The 19,659-nt window shown below is 40.7% G+C and overlaps 1 protein-coding gene and 1 non-coding gene across 3 annotated transcripts in view; both read left to right on the forward strand.

Moving 5' to 3' along the window:
* The first annotated feature begins 429 nt into the window (after positions 1-429).
* On the forward strand, positions 430-536 carry LOC115895783. Its single transcript, XR_004055893.1, has one exon. It is a non-coding gene; the product is annotated as a U6 spliceosomal RNA (small nuclear RNA).
* An 8,338-nt stretch (positions 537-8,874) lies between these two features.
* Positions 8,875-19,659, forward strand: part of KLB (klotho beta) — a 39,512-nt gene continuing 28,727 nt past the window's right edge. The window contains exon 1 of one of the 2 annotated variants that reach the window (XM_010384446.1): positions 8,875-9,790. In XM_010384446.1, the coding sequence (XP_010382748.1) occupies positions 8,966-9,790 (825 nt within the window). In that variant the 5' untranslated portion in view covers positions 8,875-8,965. The remainder of the gene's footprint in view (positions 9,791-19,659) is intronic. The other variant, XM_010384454.1, reaches the window with a different exon arrangement.

Below are 19,659 nucleotides of genomic sequence, written 5' to 3' on the forward strand. Positions count from 1 at the left end.
CTTGAACTCCTGACCTCATGATCCGCTAGCCTTGGCCTCCCAAAGTGCTGGGATTACAGGCGTGAGCCACCCTGCCCAGCTAGAGTACACATTTTAAAACTTAGCCTTTGTTGAGAAACTTCTTTTTTTCCCTTTTTTGAGACAGTCTCACTCTGTCACCCAGGCTGGAGTGTAGTGGCACAGTCATGGCTCACTGCAGCCTCAACTTCCCAGGCTCAAGTGATCCTCCCACTTTAGCCTACCTGGTAGATGGGACCACAAGTGTGCACCACCATGTCCAGCTAATTTTTTTTTTTTTTTTTTTTTTTGTAGAGATAGGGTCTCACCATGTTATCCAGGCTGGATTTTGTCTTTTTAATTTCAGATTTCAGTTGTTCATTGCTGGCATGTAAGAAAACAATTGACTCTTGTGTATTAATCCTGTATCTTGTGCTCACTTCGGAAACACATTTACTAAAATTGGAATGATACAGAGAAGATTAGCATAGCCTCTGTGCAAGGATGACACACAGATTTGTGAAGCGTTCTTTATTTGTCTTCAACTTGGGCAAGAATTATACTGTGTCTCTGGAAAAAAAAAAAAAAACAAGAAGAGGAAAGGACACAAAGGAGGCTATGTGAGCCACGGTGGTTCACGCCTGTAATCCCAGCACTTTGGAAGGCCAAGGCAGGCAGATCACTTGGGGTCAGGAGTTGGAGACTAGCCTGGCCAACATGGTGAAGCCCTATCTCTACTAAAAATACAAAAAATTAGCCAGGTGTGGTGGCTCATGCCTGAGTCCCAACGATTCGGGAGGCTGTGGCAGGAGAATCGCTTGCACTCCAGCCGGGGCAACAGAGCAAGACTTCATCTAAAAACATAACAAAAAAAAGGGCCAGGCGTGGTGGCTCACACCTGTAATCCCAGCACTTTGGGAGGGTGAGGCAGGCAGATCAGGAGGTCAGGAGTTCGAGACCATCCTGGTTAACACAGTGAAACCCCGTCTCTACTAAAAATACAAAAAGTTAGCCAGGTGTGGTGGCATGCACCCATAGTCCCAGCTACTCGGGAGGCTGAGGCAGAAGAATGGTGTGAACCTGGAAGGTGAAGGTTGCAGTGAGCCAAGATCGTGCCATTGCACTCCAGCCTGGGCGACAGAGCCACGTGAAACAAGCAGAAATTAAAATCATGTTGCCACAAGCCAAAGAATGTCAACAGCCACCAGAAGAGTTAAGGAAGGGTTCTCCCTCAGAGCCTTCAGAGGGAGCATAGCTCAGCTGACACTGATTTTGGATAACTGTAGAAGCTGAAATCCAAGAGAACTTGCTGCCTGCCCATTTGGAAACCACCACAAAGTAATCAACTGCAACACATTCTTTGACACAAGAAGGGGATTAGAAAAAAGGGTTGCTTCAAGAGTTTGGTGGCAGACTTCATATTTTTTAATTTAAAAAAAACACATTTTGTTTTTACAAAAATATATATATATACATATATATTATATCTTCCATCCTTGCTGTAATCACTTATTAGTGCCAGGATTCTTTGGTTGGTTCTTTAGAAGTTTTTACATAGACAATCATTATCGTCTGTAAACAAACACAGTTTTGTTCGTTGCTCCCCTGTCTATATGTTTTATTTCTTTTTGTTGTTGTTGTTTTACTGCATTAGCTACAACTTCCAGTATAATGTTGAATAGAGGTGATGAGAACAGACATCCTTGACTTATTCCTAATCTTAGTGGGAAACTATCTAGCTTCTCAAATAGACTTTTTTTTTTTTTTTAAGAGGCAAGGTCTTACTGTGTTGTCCAGGCTGGAGTGCCGTGGCGAGTCACAAGCGCAATTATACTGCACTAAAGCCTCGAACTCCTGGCTCATGCTCATGCAATCCTCTTGCCTAAGGCTCCCAAGTAGCTAGGACTATAAGTGTACACCTGGGTTTCAAGAAACTTTTACATCTAATATCAACTATTTGTATTCTTTTAATGTTCATTTTTGGGTTTTATTGTTGTTGTTGTTGCTGCTGCTGTTTTCAGACACAGTCTCGCTCTGTTGTCCAGGCTAGAGTGCAGTGGCGCGATCTCAGCTCACTGCAACCTCTGCCTCTAGTGTTCAAGCGATTCTCCTGCCTCAGCCTCCCAAGTAGCTGGGACTACAGGTGCACACCACCATGCCTGGCTAATTTTTGTGTTTTTAGTAGAGATGGGGTCTCACCATGTTGGCCAGGCTGGTCTCGAACTCCCAACCTCAGATGATCTGTCTGCCTCACTTTCCCAAAGTGCTGTGATTACAGACATGAACCACCACACCGGCCCATTTTTGTTATTAAAAGTTAAAAAATCAAATTAAATATACAAAAGAAAAATAACTATAACCCTTAGTTCACTGTCCAAACACAATATGGCAAAATGTGGGTATTTTCTTATAATTTCTTTTTTTTTTTTCGAGACGGAGTCTTGCTCTGTCGCCCAGGCTGGAGTGCAGTGGCCGGATCTCAGCTCACTGCAAGCTCCACCTCCCAGGTTTACGCCATTCTCCTGCCTCAGCCTCCCGAGTAGCTGGGACTACAGGCGCCCGCCACCTCGCCCGGCTAGTTTTTTGTATTTTTTAGTAGAGACGGGGTTTCACAGTGTTAGCCAGGATGGTCTCGATCTCCTGACCTCGTGATCCGCCCGTCTCAGCCTCCCAAAGTGCTGGGATTACAGGCTTGAGCCACCGCGCCCGGCCTTTTCTTATAATTTCTATATGCGATTATTGTCCTGATGGTTTTTTATTTTAAGAATTTTAATGCTACTATATATTCTCTGAAAATGTTAATGAATGAAATGAAAATGTTAACATTTCATGAATATTCAAATGAATATTCCATGCCTTAGGTAATTATTTCCCTATGAATGGATCTTTAAGTTATTTATAATTTTCCTCTGTTATAAATAGTATTGCTATAAAATATTTTTGCATGGAGGACTTTATATATTTAGAAACGATTCATTACAATGTATTTCGAAAATTCTTGAATCAAAAACTTTAGGTTCATGGTATATTGGAAAGTTACTTTCCATGTGGTCGGGCGCAGTGGCGCAGGCCTGTAATCCCAGTACTTTGCGGGCCGAAGCAGGTGGATCACTTGAGGTCAGGTGTTCAAAACCAGCCTGGCCAACATGGTGAAACCCCATCTCTACTAAAAGTACAAAAATTAGCTGGGCATGGTGGTGGGCACCTGTAATACCAGCTACTCAGGAGGCTGAGGCAGCAGAATCGCTTGAACCTGGGAGGCGGAGGTTGCAGTGAGCCAAGATCACACCACTGCATTCCAGCCTGGGTGACAGAGCAAGACTGTCTCAAAAACAAACAAAAATAGCCAGCTGTGATGGTGCGCGTTTAAATAATCCCAGCTACTCGAGAGGCTGAGGCAGGAGAATCGGTTGAACCCAGGAGCCAGAGGTTGCAGTGAGCTGAGATCGCACCCTGCATTCCAGCCTGGGCGACAGAGCAAGACTCTATCTTTAAAATAATAAAAAAGAAGGCCGGGCGCGGTGGTTCACGCCTGTAATTCCAGCACTTTGGGAGGCCGAGGTGGGCAGATCACAAGGTCAGGAAATCGAGACCATCCTGGCTAATACAGTGAAACCCCGTCTCTACTGAAAATACAAAAGAAAGTTAGCTGGGCGTGGTGGCAGGCGCCTGTAGTTCCAGCTACTCGGGAGGCTGAGGCAGGAGAACGGCGTGAACCCGGAAGGCGGAGCTTGCAGTGAGCCGAGGTCGCGTCACTGAACTCCAGCCTGGGCGACAAAGCAAGACTACGTCTCCAAAATAAATAAATAAATAAATAATATATATATATATATACACACACACACACTCTTTTCATGAGTATTGTACAGACTTACATTGCAATCAACAATCTACATTGGTTTTCATCACTTATTTTTATTTTTGCTAATTTTATAAAATAAAATATTGGCCAGGCATGGTGGTTCACGCCTGTAAGCCGAGCACTTTGGGAGGCCAAGGCAGGCGGATCACCTGAGGTCAGGAGTTCGAGACCAGCCTGGCCAACATGGTGAAACCCCGTCTCTACTAAAAGTACAAAAATTAGCCAGGCGTGGTGGTGCATGCCTGTAATTCCAGCTACTCGGAAGGCTGAGGCAGGAGAATCACTTGAACCCAGGTGGTAGAGGTTGCAGTGAGCCGAGATCACGCCACAGCACTCCAGCCTGGGCAACAGATCGAGACTCCGTCTCAAAAAAAAAAAAAAAAAAAAAAAGATTAAATATTATATGCCTCTTTTTATGTATATTTCTAATTACTTATGGTTTAATTTTTTATTAGCCATATTTTTCATTAGTTGCATTTCCTCTTTTGTGTATTTATTTTATTTTTTTTGAGACGGAGTCTTGCTCTGTCACCCAGGCTGGAGTGCGGTGGCCGCATCTCAGCTCACTGCAAGCTCCGCCTCCCGGGTTCACGCCATTCTCCTGCCTCAGCCTCCCGAGTAGCTGGGACTACAGGCGCCCGCCACCTCGCCCGGCTAGTTTTTTGTATTTTTAGTAGAAACGGGGTTTCACCGTGTTAGCCAGGATGGTCTCGATCTCCTGACCTCGTGATCCGCCCGTCTCGGCCTCCCAAAGTGCTAGGATTACAGGCTTGAGCCACCGCGCCCGGCCTCTTTTGTGTATTTTTTTATTCACGCTTTTTGGCCATTTATCTGTTAGAGATTTAGTGGCTTTCTCATTGATTTGCATGAATTACAGCCATTTGCTTTACTTTGGCCATTTGCCTTCTAGATTTGCTCTGACATTTTCTAAGTTTGTTATTTGCATTTCAATTTTATTTTTTTATATTTTAATTATAAATTATTTCTATATCATATGTAAATAGAATAACATATATAGTCTACACATTTACATAATTTAATATTTACTTTTGTTTTCTTTTAGTTTTCTGTGGCTATATTTTTCAAATTGTGGTAAAATCAAGTAATATGAAATTTACCATCTTAACCATTTCTGTGGTTATACATTTTTGAATTAAATATATTTGTGAGTGTCTAAGTTATTACATTAAAATTTTATTTTTATAAATAGTATTGTGCCAACTCCACTCATTCAATAGATAATTATTAATCATTTACTCTGATAAGCAATGATAAAAATCTAGATAAGAGATATTCTAAAGTGTGGTGGAGGAGACAACTCCAGGATTATGTGATAAATGCAGTAATAGAGGTATACATAGTCTACCATAGGTACTTTTTTTCCTTAGTAGAGATGAGTTCTCACTGTGTTGCCCAGGCTAGTCTTGAACACCTGAACTCAAGCGATCCTCCTGCCTCAGCCTCCCAAAGTGCGGGGATTACAGGTGTGGGCCCTCATGCCCAGCCTACTATAGATACTCTCATTCATTCAATATATACTTCAGTAACTACTATATGTCAAGTACCGTACTGGGCCATGATCAACAGGGAACCAGTCATGGTCCCTGTTTTGGTTTTCAAAAAAGAGAAAGAGAGAGAAAGAAAACTTACACTCAAACAGAGGATACAAATACATTTATTATGTGAATTGCTGATTTATTATGTGTCATAATAGAGAAAACATGGGCTGCCATGGGAAAATAGAGAAGATCCATCTAAATCCAATCAGGCTAGGGAGTCACAGGGAGTCAGAAAGGCCTTACTAGCGCAGGAACAGAAAACCAAATCCCGCAGGTTCTTACTTATAAGTGGGAGCTAAATGATGAGAACACCTGGACACATAGAGGGGAACAACACACTGGGGCCTCTCAGAGAGTGGAGGGTCGGAAGAAGGAGAGGATCTTGAAAAATAACTAATGAATACTAGGCTTAATACCTGCCTGATAAAATAATCCATACAGCAAACACCCATAACACAAGTTTACCTATGTAACAAACTTGCACATGTGCCCCTGAACTTAAAAGTTTAAAAAAAAAAAAAAAAAAAAGACTTCCGGGCGCGGTGGCTCACGCCTCTAATCCCAGCGCTTTGGGAGGCCAAGACGGGCGGATCATGAGGTTAGGAGATCGAAACCATCCTGGCTAATATGATGAAACCCCGTCTCTACTAAAAATACATTAGCCGGGTGTGGTGGCGGACGCCTGTAGTCCCAGCTACTCAGGAGGCTGAAGCAGGAGAATGATGTGAACCCGGGAGGCGGAGCTTGCATTGCAGGGTGCGGAGATTGGGCCGCTGCACTCCAGCCTAGGCGACAGAGCAAGACTCAGTCTCAAAAAAAAAAAAAAAAGACATGAGCTAGATGAAGGGAGAAACATACTCTGTAGAGAGCACACATACCACATACCAAGGTACAGTGGTGCAAGTGAGCAGGCTGTGTACCACTTAGTCAATTGAGAGAAGTGAAGCTAAAAATGTGGGCAGGAGCCAGAACAAATTGTCTTTTATGCTAAATCCTAGCATCACTTCCTGAATAATCTTTCCCTTTCACATAAAAATAATGTTTATTGAGCATTTACTATGTGTCAGTCTCTGTTCCAAGTGTCTTACATGTACTGGTTCATTTGTTTCTTTATTCCAGAGAAAACCATTTGGTTCAGCGTATTAACTCGTTTAATTCTTACAATAATCCATGAAGTGCATATTATTATTATGCTTTTTCTTAGTTAAGAGGAAACTGAGGGCAAGTCACACAGCTATATTTAAACTCAGGCAGTCTGCCTCTAGAGGCTCAATCTTTTTTTTTTTTTTTTTTTTTGAGACAGAGTTTTGCTCTTGTTGCCCAGTCTTGAGTGCAATGGCGCGATCTCAGCTCACTGCAACCTCCACCTCCCGGGTTCAGGCAATTCATCTGCCTCAGCCTCCCAAGTAACTGGGATTACAGGCATGCACCACCATGCACAGCTAATTTTGTATTTTTAGTAGAGACAGGGTTTCACCATATTGGTCAGGCTGGTCTCGAACTCCTGACCTCAGGTGATCCTCCTGCCTCGGTCTCCCAAAGTGCTGGGATTACAGGTGCAAACCACTGTGTCTGGCCCCAGTCATTTTTTTTAAGAGATGAGGATAGTCTCACTATATTGCCCAGGCTGGTCTCAAACTCCTGGCCTCAAGCAGCCCTCCCCACTTAGCCTCCTGAGTAGCTGGGATTATAGGTGTGAGCCACCTCATCTGGCACAGAGACCAGTCTATTAACCACTCTGCCTCTCATTCATATGTGATACTTCAAATATTTAAAACGTTAATTTTTTTTTTCTTTTTTTTTTTTGAAACAGAGTCTCATTCTGTCACCCAGGCTGGAGTGCAGTGGTGCAATCATGGCTCACTGCAGCCTCGACCTCCTGGGCTCAAAGCAATCCTCCCACCTTGGCCTTCTAAAGTGCTGGGACTACAGTATGCACGACCACACCCAGTTGGTTTTTAATTTTTTTTGTTGGGATCGGGCCTCACTATGTTCCCCAGGCTGTAAAACATTAAATTTTTTACAGGTTATTTGGAGGCTATCGATTCGGCACAATATTTCTTTCTGGAGGTGCATGTATTTCTTTCTGTATGTTTATCTTTATTCCAAATCATGCTGAAGGTAGTCTATGCCTTTGCTATTTTCTTTTTCAGGATTTTTTTCTTTCCTTTTTAAAAACAAATATTGCCTATTCTTCAAGTGAACTTTCATAACAATTTTCTTTTTTTTTTTTTATTTTGAGATCGAGTCTTGGTCTGTTGCCCAGGCTGAAGTGCAGTGGTGCGATCTCAGCTCACTACAACCTCCACCTCCCAGGTTCAAGAGATTCTCCTGCCTCAGCCTCCCAAGTAGCTGGGATTACAGGCGCCTGCCACCTTGCCCAGATAACTGTATTTTTAGTAGAGACAGGGTTTCAACATGTTGGCTAGGCTGGTCTCGAACTCCTGACTTCAAGTGATCTTCCTGCATTGGCCTCCCAAAGTGATGGGATTATAGCCATGAACCACTGTGCCTGGCCTCTCATAATAATTTTCTTGAACTAAAATTTGGGATTAGACCAGGCATGGTGGCTTACACCTATAATCTCAAGCACTTTAGGAGGCCAAGGCAGAAGGGCTGTTTGAACCCAGGAGTTCAAGACCAGCCCGGGGGACGTAGCTAGACCCCACCTCTACCAAAAAATCAAAAATCAGCTGGGCATGGTGACACGTGCCTGTTGTCCCAGCTACTCAGGAGGCTGAGGTGGGAGGATTGCTTAAGCCTGGGAAGTTGAGGCTGCAGTGAGCTGTGATGACACCACTGCACTCCAGCCTGGGCTACAAAGCGAGACTCTTGTTAAAAATGAATGAATTATTAAAAAATTAGAGATTGGAGAATTTTAGTTAAATAAATAAAATTAAAAAATAAAATTAGAGATTAGAGGACTTTAGTTAAGCATATTAAATTGAAAAGTATTCCATTTTTCCATCCACAAAGTGCTATATTTTCTCATTGAAGTCTTCTTTCAGGTCTACCGATACAATTTTCTTAAAATAGGTAACATTTATTAAGATTGTTCTTAGGGGTGTTAGAATTTTGTGGAGAAGTGTCATTTCTGATTGTGTTTTCTAATTCCTTACTATTGGTATGTAGGAATGCTATATACTTGTATATGTTATTTTTCTTGATAGGTGAGATTATAAAATTACCACACAAAAATTGTAAAAATAGAAAAGGTATATACCTTATTCAATAATGTTCAAAACATTCAGAAAAGGTTTGGGTCAATATGAAAGGCTACACAGAAAATAATATGATTGTAATTCAGTGTTTACATAGGTGTTAGTTACACTTTTAAACTCTTGTCACCAATGCATTCTCATCTAATTTTTCCCATAATGAAAGAGAAGGAGACGCATTGGTGCCTGCAATAGGGCCACCTCCCTCAAATTACGTTGCTCTCTATGACCCATCCTCAGTCTCCCAGTTCAAGCTAATCATTGACAGAGCTTTACAATCACAAGCTTTTACTGAAGCTTTGATAAGACAGTCCAGCAGTTGGTGGCAAATGAAGCCAGGCTGTGCGGCAGGATCTCCAGGGAATGAATGGATTTTCTTCAGCACTAATGAAATAACCATACGCTATAGGAATACAATGTCCAACGGGGGACTGCAAAGATCTGTCATCCTGTCAGCACTTATTCTGCTACGAGCTGTTACTGGATTATCTGGAGATGGGAGAGCTATATGGTCTAAAAATCCTAATTTTACTCCGGTAAATGAAAGTCAGCTGTTTCTCTATGACACTTTCCCTAAAAACTTTTTCTGGGGTGTTGGGACTGGAGCATTGCAAGTGGAAGGGAGTTGGAAGAAGGATGGAAAAGGACCTTCTATATGGGATCATTTCGTCCACACACACCTTAAAAATGTCAGCAGCACGAATGGTTCCAGTGACAGTTACATTTTTCTGGAAAAAGACTTATCAGCCCTGGATTTTATAGGAGTTTCTTTTTATCAATTTTCAATTTCCTGGCCAAGGCTTTTCCCCGATGGAATAGTAACGGTTGCCAACGCAAAAGGTCTCCAGTACTACAATGCTCTTCTGGACTCTCTAGTGCTTAGAAACATTGAACCTATAGTTACTTTATACCACTGGGATTTGCCTTTGGCCCTACAGGAAAAATATGGGGGATGGAAAAATGATACCATAATAGATATCTTCAATGACTATGCCACATACTGTTTCCAGACATTTGGGGACCGTGTCAAATATTGGATTACAATTCACAACCCATATCTAGTGGCTTGGCATGGGTATGGGACAGGTATGCATGCCCCTGGAGAGAAGGGAAATTTAGCAGCTGTCTACATTGTGGGACACAACTTGATCAAGGTACTGTACAGCTCACTTCTTATTATAGCTTCAGAAAACACTAACAATTTACCTTCTGCCTCAGTAATTCTCTTATTGAAATTAAGGCAACTGATTTCAGGCTAATTCACGAGATCTATCCTCAAATGTTGTATTTAAGTTAGTGTATGTTTTATTTATCTAAGCTATTTTCAATGTATTAATCCAATCAGTTTTTTCAAAAGTTGCACTTTGAGGCTATTTTTAAATCTACCATTATACATTGCAGTGTGAAAATATGAGCTTACTTTCATTCTGTGGGAAAACAGTGCTTCATAAATTTAATTGTTGGAACCCTTTTCTGACAACATGCAATCGTTTCAGAATTATCTTAAGGCACAACCATTTCAACTATGTATTTGTTGTTAAGGATAGCTAACTTAGCTAATAAGTAAATAAAGTAAGTAAATAAGTTAAATAAATGTTAGCTAACTCATGCATATTAAATATAGAAATTTAAATATACTTCACATTTGATTTTATTTGTGTTACATAGCAAAAAAGAGAGGGTTAATTGTTATGGGAGCTAAACACATTTCTTCCCGTAAGAACTGGGAAGAATGTGCTCTACTAAAGCAATTTTCAAGCAGTGTATTTCAAAAGCTAGAGATTATGTTGAGAAATGTTAACATTAGTGAAACGATAGTGAAAATGCAAGCAAAATCATAGATAATATTTACTGAGTACTTATTATGCACCACAGACTACATTAAGTATTTTACATGCATCGTCACAGTTGATCCTCTTATCCTCTTAACAGCCTTATGAACTAGTCTTCTTGTTCTTCCCATTTAAAAGATGAGGAAACTGAAGCTTAATGAGATTAAATAATTTTCCTAAGGTTAAGGAGTAAAATACAGCTGTTGTGGACATGGATTTTTTAAATGACACATAATTAACACTACCTATCTTCATTAAGAATGTTTTGAAAAGACTCAGGAATTTTCAAGAGATTTAAAATTAGGAAAAATAAGTTATTTTGCACACCTGGTACGTTTTAAAAATGAAAAAACTTTATCAATTTTATAATGTGCTACAAAAAGTAATTTAATTATTAATAATCAAAAGCTAAATATACAGAAATAGAAAAAAATAGAGCAACGTAAAATAATTCCATGTCTGAATTTGTACATACAAAAATATCTGCTATCACTTCTTTTCTTTTTGAACTTTTCTGGATTATTACACATGTGTATTGTACTATGGTTTCAGACACATCTGCCCTTGAAGTAAACAGATTGCATTATGATTTCAAGGTCATTTGTACATTTTTGACTAGAGTTGTATATAGAACATATTAATGTGTGGGTATACTATGATTTGACAAAATAAGGCCTTAAAGGGGAGAAATTGTATAGGTATTTAAAAGTTATCAAAATTATGCATGCAAAAGTTAGAAAAATATTCCTTTCATTTAGTCCTTTTAATTTTTTTTTTTTTTTTTTTTTCTTTTGAGACAAAGTCTCATTCTGTCACCCAGGCTGGAGTGCAATGGCGTGGTCTCGGCTCACTGCAACCTCCACCTCCCAGGTTCAAGCAGTTCTCCTGCCTCAGCCGCCTGAGTAACTGGGACTACAGGCACGTGCCACCTTCCCCAGTTAATTTTTGTGTTTTTAGTAGAGAGGGGTTTCACTATGTTGGCCAAGGTGGTCTCAAATTCCGGATCTCATGATCCACCCGCCTCAGCCAAAAGTGCTGGGATTACAGGTGTGAACCTCAGCCAGTCCTTTTAATTATTAAAACAATTCATGCTCATGTACATTTAAAAATATCAGATTGAGCAGGGCGCCGTGCCTCATGCCTGTAATCCCAGCACTTTGGGAGGCCGAGGTGGGTGGATCACGAGGTCAGGAGTTCGAGACCAGCCTGGCCAACATAGTGAAACCCCCCCCCCCCCCACTAAAAACACAAAAATTTACTAGGCATGGTGGCACGTGCCTGTAGTCCCAGTTACTGGGGAGGCTGAGGCAGGAGAATCCCTTGAACCCAGGAGGCAGAGGTTGCAGTGAGCTGAGATCACGCCACTGCACTCCAGCCTGGGTGAGAGTGAGACTCTGTCTCAAAAAAATAAGTAAATAAAAAACAAAAATATCAGATTGTACCAAAGGATCTAAAGTGAAAAAGTTAAATCCCTCTCCCACTCTCCACCTGACAATCCCAGGCCAAGGACACTACTGTTAATCGTTTCTTATACATTCTTTTTAAAGTTTTCTATGCAAATACATGCATGAATATGTTTATTTAACCTCTGTATAAAGAAAACTATTCTAAATTGTTGAAAAGTCATTACCTGGAAAAATGTCAACAACTAGAGTTTTCATGAAAATGTATTTTAAGGATTAAAGCCTTAAAATTGGCTGATAAGAATAAACAGGCAAAAAGCTTTAATAGATGTTGCTTCCAAATGTAGTTGATAAAATGACATATTTTCAGATGTTTTTCATTTTCCTCTAATTTGAGATATTCTCTGCCTTTAACACAAAATTAGCACTTTCTGATAGTGAGATAAATTTTATTATTTTAAATGGAGGGATATGTTTTTCAACTATTGTGTTTTCCAAATAATGTTTGTATTGCCTTAAAAGTTCTAAATCACTAGACTAAATAAATGGTGTGAGGGGTCCTTGAAATCAGTCAGAAAGTGAAATACACTGCATGGCCCAGTGACTTATAGCACTAAAGAAATCTTGCAATGATTTGGTAGCCTGAGGTGAACTTGTTTTTCCCAGTTGTCCCCTCGCTGTCTTGACTTTCACGTAGAAAACATTAATTTGATATTTTATGTTGCAATGAAGTATTTCTTCCTTATCCTGCCCCCTTGTGACCCAGCAGAAGCATTCTTTAGGAATGGTTTTTAGACCGAAAACATTTATTGAGCTACACAAGCCTAATATAAAACTGAATTCTGGGGGGTTATGGACCCCTTCATTCCCTGCTTCTCAGATAGAGAAAAGGTTTCATGGTGGCTATTGGGGTTCTTTTCGTTCCAGAATGATCTGGAAAACTCCATCTCGGTTTGAAATGTTCCCATTTGGAGGAAACCTGAATGGTCCAGAGAGTCCCGAGACTGACCTGCAATTTAGATTCCACTTTATTGCAGATCTAGGGAGTACCTTAATGCAAATCTAAGACTCAGGTAAAAATTTTCCATAATCGCACCTACTATTGGACGCCTCAACTCTAAGTTTTTGTTTTTGGTTTGTTTTGTTTTGGTTTGTTTGAGACGGAGTTGTCGCTCTTGTTGCCCAGGCTGGAGTGCAGTGGCACAGTCCTGGCTCACTGCAACCTCCGCCTCCCGGGTTCAAGAGATTCTCCTGCCTCAGCCTCCCGAGTAGCTGGGATTACAGGCATGTGCCACCACGCCCGGCTAATTTTTTGTACTTTTAGTAGAGGCAGGGTTTCTCCATGTTGGTCAGGCTGGTCTGGAACTCCCAACCTCAAGTGATCCGCCCGTCTTGGCCTCCCAAAGTGCTGGGATTACAGACGTGAGCCACCGCGCCCAGCCTCAATGCTAAGTTTTCAACAGTATTTGAAATAGAATGAGGATGTATTTTTTGGTTTGGCCTTTTTTTTTTTTTTTTTTAGACAGAGTCTCACTCTGTCACCCAGGTTGGAGTGCAGTGACGCCATCTCAGCTCACTGCAACCTCCGCCTCCCGGGTTCAAGCAGTTCTCCCACCTCAGCCTCCTGAGTAGCTGGGATTACAGGCGAGTGCCACCACGCCCAGCTAATTTTTGTATTTTTAGTAGAGACGGGATTTCACCATGTTGGCCAGGCTGGTCTCAAACTCCTGACCTCAGGTGATCTGCCCACCTCAGCCTCCCAAAGTGCTGGGATTACAGGTGTGAGCCACTGCACCTGGCCCTGGCTTGGCCATTTTTAAGCATGGTAATCATCACTTTAAATATCATCTCTAGGCTGGGCATGGTGGCTCATACCTGTAATCCCAGAGCCTATGAGTTTGAGACCAAACTGGGCAACATAGCAAGACCCCCATCTCTATTTAAAAAAAAAAAAGAAAAAATATCTATATATTCTAAGTGAAGTAACTCAGGAATGGAAAACCAAATACCATATGTTGTCTCATATAGTGGGAGCTAAGCTATGGGTATATTGAGCTTATGTATGCATCTGCGTACCCATAGCTTAGCTCCCACTATATAAGAATGACATAATGGACTGTATATACAGAATGATATATACCTACATACAGAAGGATATAATCAACTTTGGAGAACGGGGAAGCTGGGAGAGGAGTAAGGGATAAAAAACTACATACTGGATACAATGTATACTCCTCTGGTGACAAGTACACTAAAATCTCAGACTTCACCCTTACACAATTCATCCGTGTAACCAAAAACCACTTGTACCCCAAAAACTATTGAAATTTTAAAAATATTTTTAAAGAGAAATATTATGAACATTTACATTTCAAAAAGACATAAGTAAATAAATATTATCTATACTCTTTGCAACAATCTTGCCAGGTAACTATTATCCTCATCTTACAGTGTGATATTTTGGACATGTGTCATATTGCTCCCCTGTGTAAAATCCATTAGTGGCTCCCCCAAGCTTTGGGGATAAAGTCTCAGTTTCTCACCAAGACCTTTGAGACACAATTCCCAGCCTCCTTCCTGGCCACTCCCCCATCCTCTTGCACTTCATGTTCTATCATAACACGCTACTGCCAGTGTCTCAATCTCTCCTTACTATTTCTCTCCTCCAGCTTCAACTATCTCACCCTGTCTAGCACAAATGCCCTCTTTACTCCGTGATGGTCACCACCTCCAAGTTATTCTTGCCCCTTTAAGATTTAAGTGCCCCTTCTGTGGGCTCCCCATAAGATGGGTTTGTTTCTAGCATAGCATTCATACAACATGATACTTTTCCATCTCCCCAGCTAGACTGAGAGTTCTTTCAAAAAGGAGAGACAGTTTTTAAATTTGCCTTTATGTTCTCAGCACCTAGCACAGAGTATTTATACACGTTAGGTGTAAATGTTGATTAAATGAGTGGTTTAGGATTTCTGTCTTAAATATTGTAATCAAAAACCAATCTCAAGTTCAATCTTCATATTTCATTGCATTATTGCAAACTGTTGAAATATTACTTATATTAATCGAGTAGTATATTAGTCAGGACTTTTTTGGTGGTAAGTTACAGAAATCTAATTCAAATTGGCTTAAGCAAAAAGGGGCAATTTCCTGGCTCAGTAACCAGATCACAGGGATGAATGGGCTCAGTGACCAGGAAGGCCCTTTATCTCAGCTTCTCACGTCTATTTCTTCCTCGGGTTGTGTCATTTTCTCCTTTGTAGAGGAAAGATTTCTCTCTCCCAAGTTTAGTTTTTTAAATCCCAGAAACGTATTTGGCCTATTCAGCAAAGCCCTGAGGGTTCACATTAGTAAAGGCAGTAATGTCTGTTTTCATTCTATTTTTAAATCAATAAACACATATAATAATTTAAATTTGTACATTTCCCTTTTAGAATGGAACATTTGAGAGTCTCTGAGTAAACATGCACAGAGGTTTGGGAAGGTGAGTTTGCTCATGAGACAATAACTCATTCTGTTTATAACTCTACTAAATATTGCCAAAGCTGGGCAGAGTTACTCCTGCCTGTAATCCCAGCACTTTGGGAAACGAGGGAAGAAGATCCCTTGAGTCCAGGAGTTCAAGACCAACCTGGGCAACATAGTTTTGTAGAGACGAGACAAACCTTGTCTCTATAAAAAATAAAAAATCGGCCGGGCGCGGTGGCTCAAGCCTGTAATCCCAGCACTTTGGGAGGCCGAGACGGGCGGATCACGAGGTCAGGAGATCGAGACCATCCTGGCTAACACGGTGAAACCCCGTCTCTACTAAAAAATAGAAAAAACTAGCCGGGCGAGGTGGCGGGCGCCTATAGTCCCAGCTACCCGGGAGGCTGAGGCAGGAGAATGGCGTGAACCCGGGAGGCGGAGCTTGCAGTGAGCTGAGATCCGGCCACTGCACTCCAGCCCCGGCGACAGAGTAAGACTCCGTCTCAAAAAAAAAATAAAAATAAAAAAATAAAAAAAAATAAAAAAAATAAAAAATAAAAAATCAGCTGAGAGTGGTGGCGCATGCCTGTAGTCCCAGCTACTTGGGAGGATGAGGTGGGAAGATCTCTCAAGCCCGGGAGGTCGAGGCTGCAAACAGCTGTGATTATGCCACTGCACTCCAGCCTGGGTGACACAGCAAAACCCTGTCTCAGGAAAAAAAAATAAATTAATTAAATAAATAAATAAATAAAACGAAAAATACTGCCAACTTCCATGATAGTTTTGACCATTTCTTGACTTTAAAACTCTTTGTCTTTTACTAGTCATATTGGATTGGGGGGAGAATGTTATCTTTCATAGATAAATACTGTTTACATAGTACAAAGATTTCTCAAACCTGGTCACCATTGACATTTGGGGTCAGATAATTCTTTGTCGTGGTGGGCTGTCCTGTGCAATGGAGGAGGTTAGCAGCATCTAAACTCTACTCACTAGATGACAGTAGCTCCCCCATTTTCAGTGTTGTGACAATCAAAAATGTCTCCAGACCTTGCCAAATGTCCCCAGGCAGTCAAAATTCCTCCCGCTCACTCCACCCTTGAAAACCACTGACTTATTCTATTTTTTTGTTTGTTTGTTTGTTTTTTTTTTGAGACGGAGTCTCGCTCTGTCGCCCAGGCTGGAGTGCAGTGGCGCGATCTCAGCTCACTGCAAGCTCCGCCTCCCAGGTTCACGCCATTCTCCTGCCTCAGCCTCCCGAGTAGCTGGGACTACAGGCGCCCGCCACCTCGCCTGGCTAGTTTTTTGTATTTTTTAGTAGAGACGGGGTTTCACCGTGTTAACCAGGATGGTCTAGATCTTCTGACCTCGTGATCCGCCTGTCTCAGCCTCCCAAAGTGCTGGAATTACAGGCTTGAGCCACCGCGCCCAGCCTAAAAACCACTGACTTATTCTGTAGTAGACAACTCGTTAAAGACATGAAGCACAAAGAATAAGGACATTGACATGTAACTAGTATGAGGGGCATAAAGATGATTATTTTACACGATTGCCTCAAGGAGATCTTCCCCAGATGTATAAGTTGCATACAGAAGCTCAAAATTAATGTACAGCCTATTCTGTTTTTAGGGTAAAAAAACAGTGCTTTTAAAATGTTGAAAGAGGAAATAACATTTAATCATCAACGTGATTACATCTAGTTTGGCTTTTCACATATTGAGAATAAAGACTGTCCCTCCTGGCTTTGCCTTATTTGTGAAATACTTGAAAGAGCTGTCCCCAAACTATTTTTCTTATATTAACCATTAGTTATTCATGAACCAAACACTAATCTTACTTTTTAAAAAAATCTTGTCCTTTTTTAAAAAGCAAAATTTGACCAGGCATGATGGCTCACACCTGTAATCCCAACACTTTGAGAGGCCAAGGTGGGCGGATCACAAGGTCAGGAGTTCGAGACCAGCCTGACCAACATGGTAAAACCCCATCCCTACTAAAAATACAAAAATTAGCCAGGCATGGTGGTGGGTGCCTTTAATCCCAGCTACTGGGGAGGCTGAGGCGGGAGAATTGCTTGAACCCAGGAGGTGGAGGTTGCAGTGAGCCGAGATCACACCACTTCACTCTAACCTGGGTAACAGAGCAAGAACCTGTCTCAGAAAAAAAAAAAAAAAAGCAAAATTCAGCTATTCAAAACGTTACATGAGCAATATTTATTCATTTTTGATGCTATAACTTGGTGTTTCACAAAGCTTGGCGGGGGGTGGCTTTTTTGATTCGTGTTTTGAGAAGGAACGATTCTCATGCCTCAGCCTCACAAGTAGCTGGGATTACAGGCATGTGCCACCACTCATGACTAATTTTTGTATTTTTATTAGAGATACATGGGGTTTCACCATGTTGGCCAGGCTGGTCTCGAACTCTGGGCCTCAGGTGATAGACCCGCCTCTGCCTCTCAAAGTGCTGGGATTACAGGTGTGAGTCACTGCGCCTGGCCAAAGTTTGGTTTTTTATGTGTCACTTTGTGTTCTATTTTTCTGGTTTTTTGTTTGTATACATATCTAAGTGTCATTATGTACTCTTGTTTACTAAAATATTTTTCTTTTAGAAATGTATTTTGAGGCCAGGTACAGTGGCTCATGCCCGTATTCTCAACACTTTGGGAGGTCAAGGCAGGAGGGCTTCTTGAGCTCAGGAGTTCGAGGCTGCAGTGAGCTGTGATCATGCCTCTGCACTCCAGCTTGGGTGATAGAGGGAGACTGCGTCTCTAAAAAAATAAAAAATAAATAAAAATTTAAAAATATTTAAGTCATAAAATGCTTTCCTTATTACATAATGAAAATAATTTAAATAATGTGCATTATTTATTAGATGGTTAAATGCCCAAATTTATGTGCATGTATTATTGGCATTTAAAATATTTATTTATTTTATTAATATTTTTAATTTAAATAGGCCTTAAAATACAATAGTCAATAAAATATATTTATATAAAATAAGATATATGTCAATGCTTTTTATTTTTTTTATTACCACACACAAATGATGAAATAATTTTTAAAATTCCTCGTGGGTTCAAGAGATTGCTTAACACTGTGAAAGAGGCTTTCAGGATAAGATATGTTGGGAAACCTACTCTAGGTCAAGGCCTCAGCAGCTCTTTCCTGAGCCTAGGATAACACTGGATTGCTTTCCTATTTTTCCACTTCTTTGAGTAACTTCGTCTTCACATTTCTTAGCATAATTCCTTCACAGAAGCTCACACATGCTGGACACGTGTTCGGCATTCGATGCATAATTGATTATTTTCAATTTAAGGAAGATCTACCTTATTCCAGAAAGGATTTAAACCCTGCAACAACAACAACAACAAAGTGGATTGCAGGCACACACACACACACACACACACACACACACACACACGCATAAACATTAGTCTTTTCAGAACATGCAAATCAATTAGATATGTCTGTTTCTTTAAAATATTGTACATTAAAAACCCATCTTGAAACAAGCTGCAGAATTTTGATGACTGTTAAAACTCAGTGATGTGTTTATGAGGGCTTATTATTGTTTCTATTTTTGTGTATTATGACAATTTCCATAATTAAAAGTAAAAAATAAGTAACATAAGAAGGTAAAGAGAATATTTTACATTTAAAGATAAAAGACTTTTTCCAACAAGAAACTAAAAAAAAATTTTTTTTTAATCTTCATATAGTTCTCTTCTTACAGGCTTTCTTAAAATTATTAAACAAAATTTAATATTTAAACTGCAAAAACAAGGGTCAAGTGCAGTGACTCATGCCTGTAATCCCAACACTTTGGGAGACTGAGGCAGGAGGATTGCTTGAGTCCAGGAGTTCAAGATCAGCCTAAGCAACATAGTGAGACTTCGGTCTCCACAAAAAATAAAACAAAAATCAGCTAGGCATGGTGGTATGAGCCTGTAGTTACAGCTGCTGGGGAGGCTGAGGTGAGAGAATTGCTTGAGCTCAAGAATTCAAGTTTAAAGCTATGATGGCACCACCGGACTCCAGCCTGGGTGACAGAGTGAGACCCTGTCTCAAAAAGTAAATAATAAAACTGCAAAAATAGCCGTGAAAATGCCACCATTCACATGATTAATAGCTAAGCCTTCTTTGCCAACAGACTGTTGCAACTGCTTTCTTGAACAACAAGAAGGCTGCAGTGTTTCTTAGGCATATTTAAATAAACAAAGTATCATTTTAAAGACTCTTTTGCCCAATCCCCCACCAATGTCTTGAAGATTGAGTGTAATATTTTGAAATGGAAATACTAGTTGGAGCCTTTTTAGTTTGT

Source organism: Rhinopithecus roxellana, chromosome 2 (assembly GCF_007565055.1).
Source record: "Rhinopithecus roxellana isolate Shanxi Qingling chromosome 2, ASM756505v1, whole genome shotgun sequence".
Lineage (NCBI taxonomy): Eukaryota > Metazoa > Chordata > Mammalia > Primates > Cercopithecidae > Rhinopithecus > Rhinopithecus roxellana.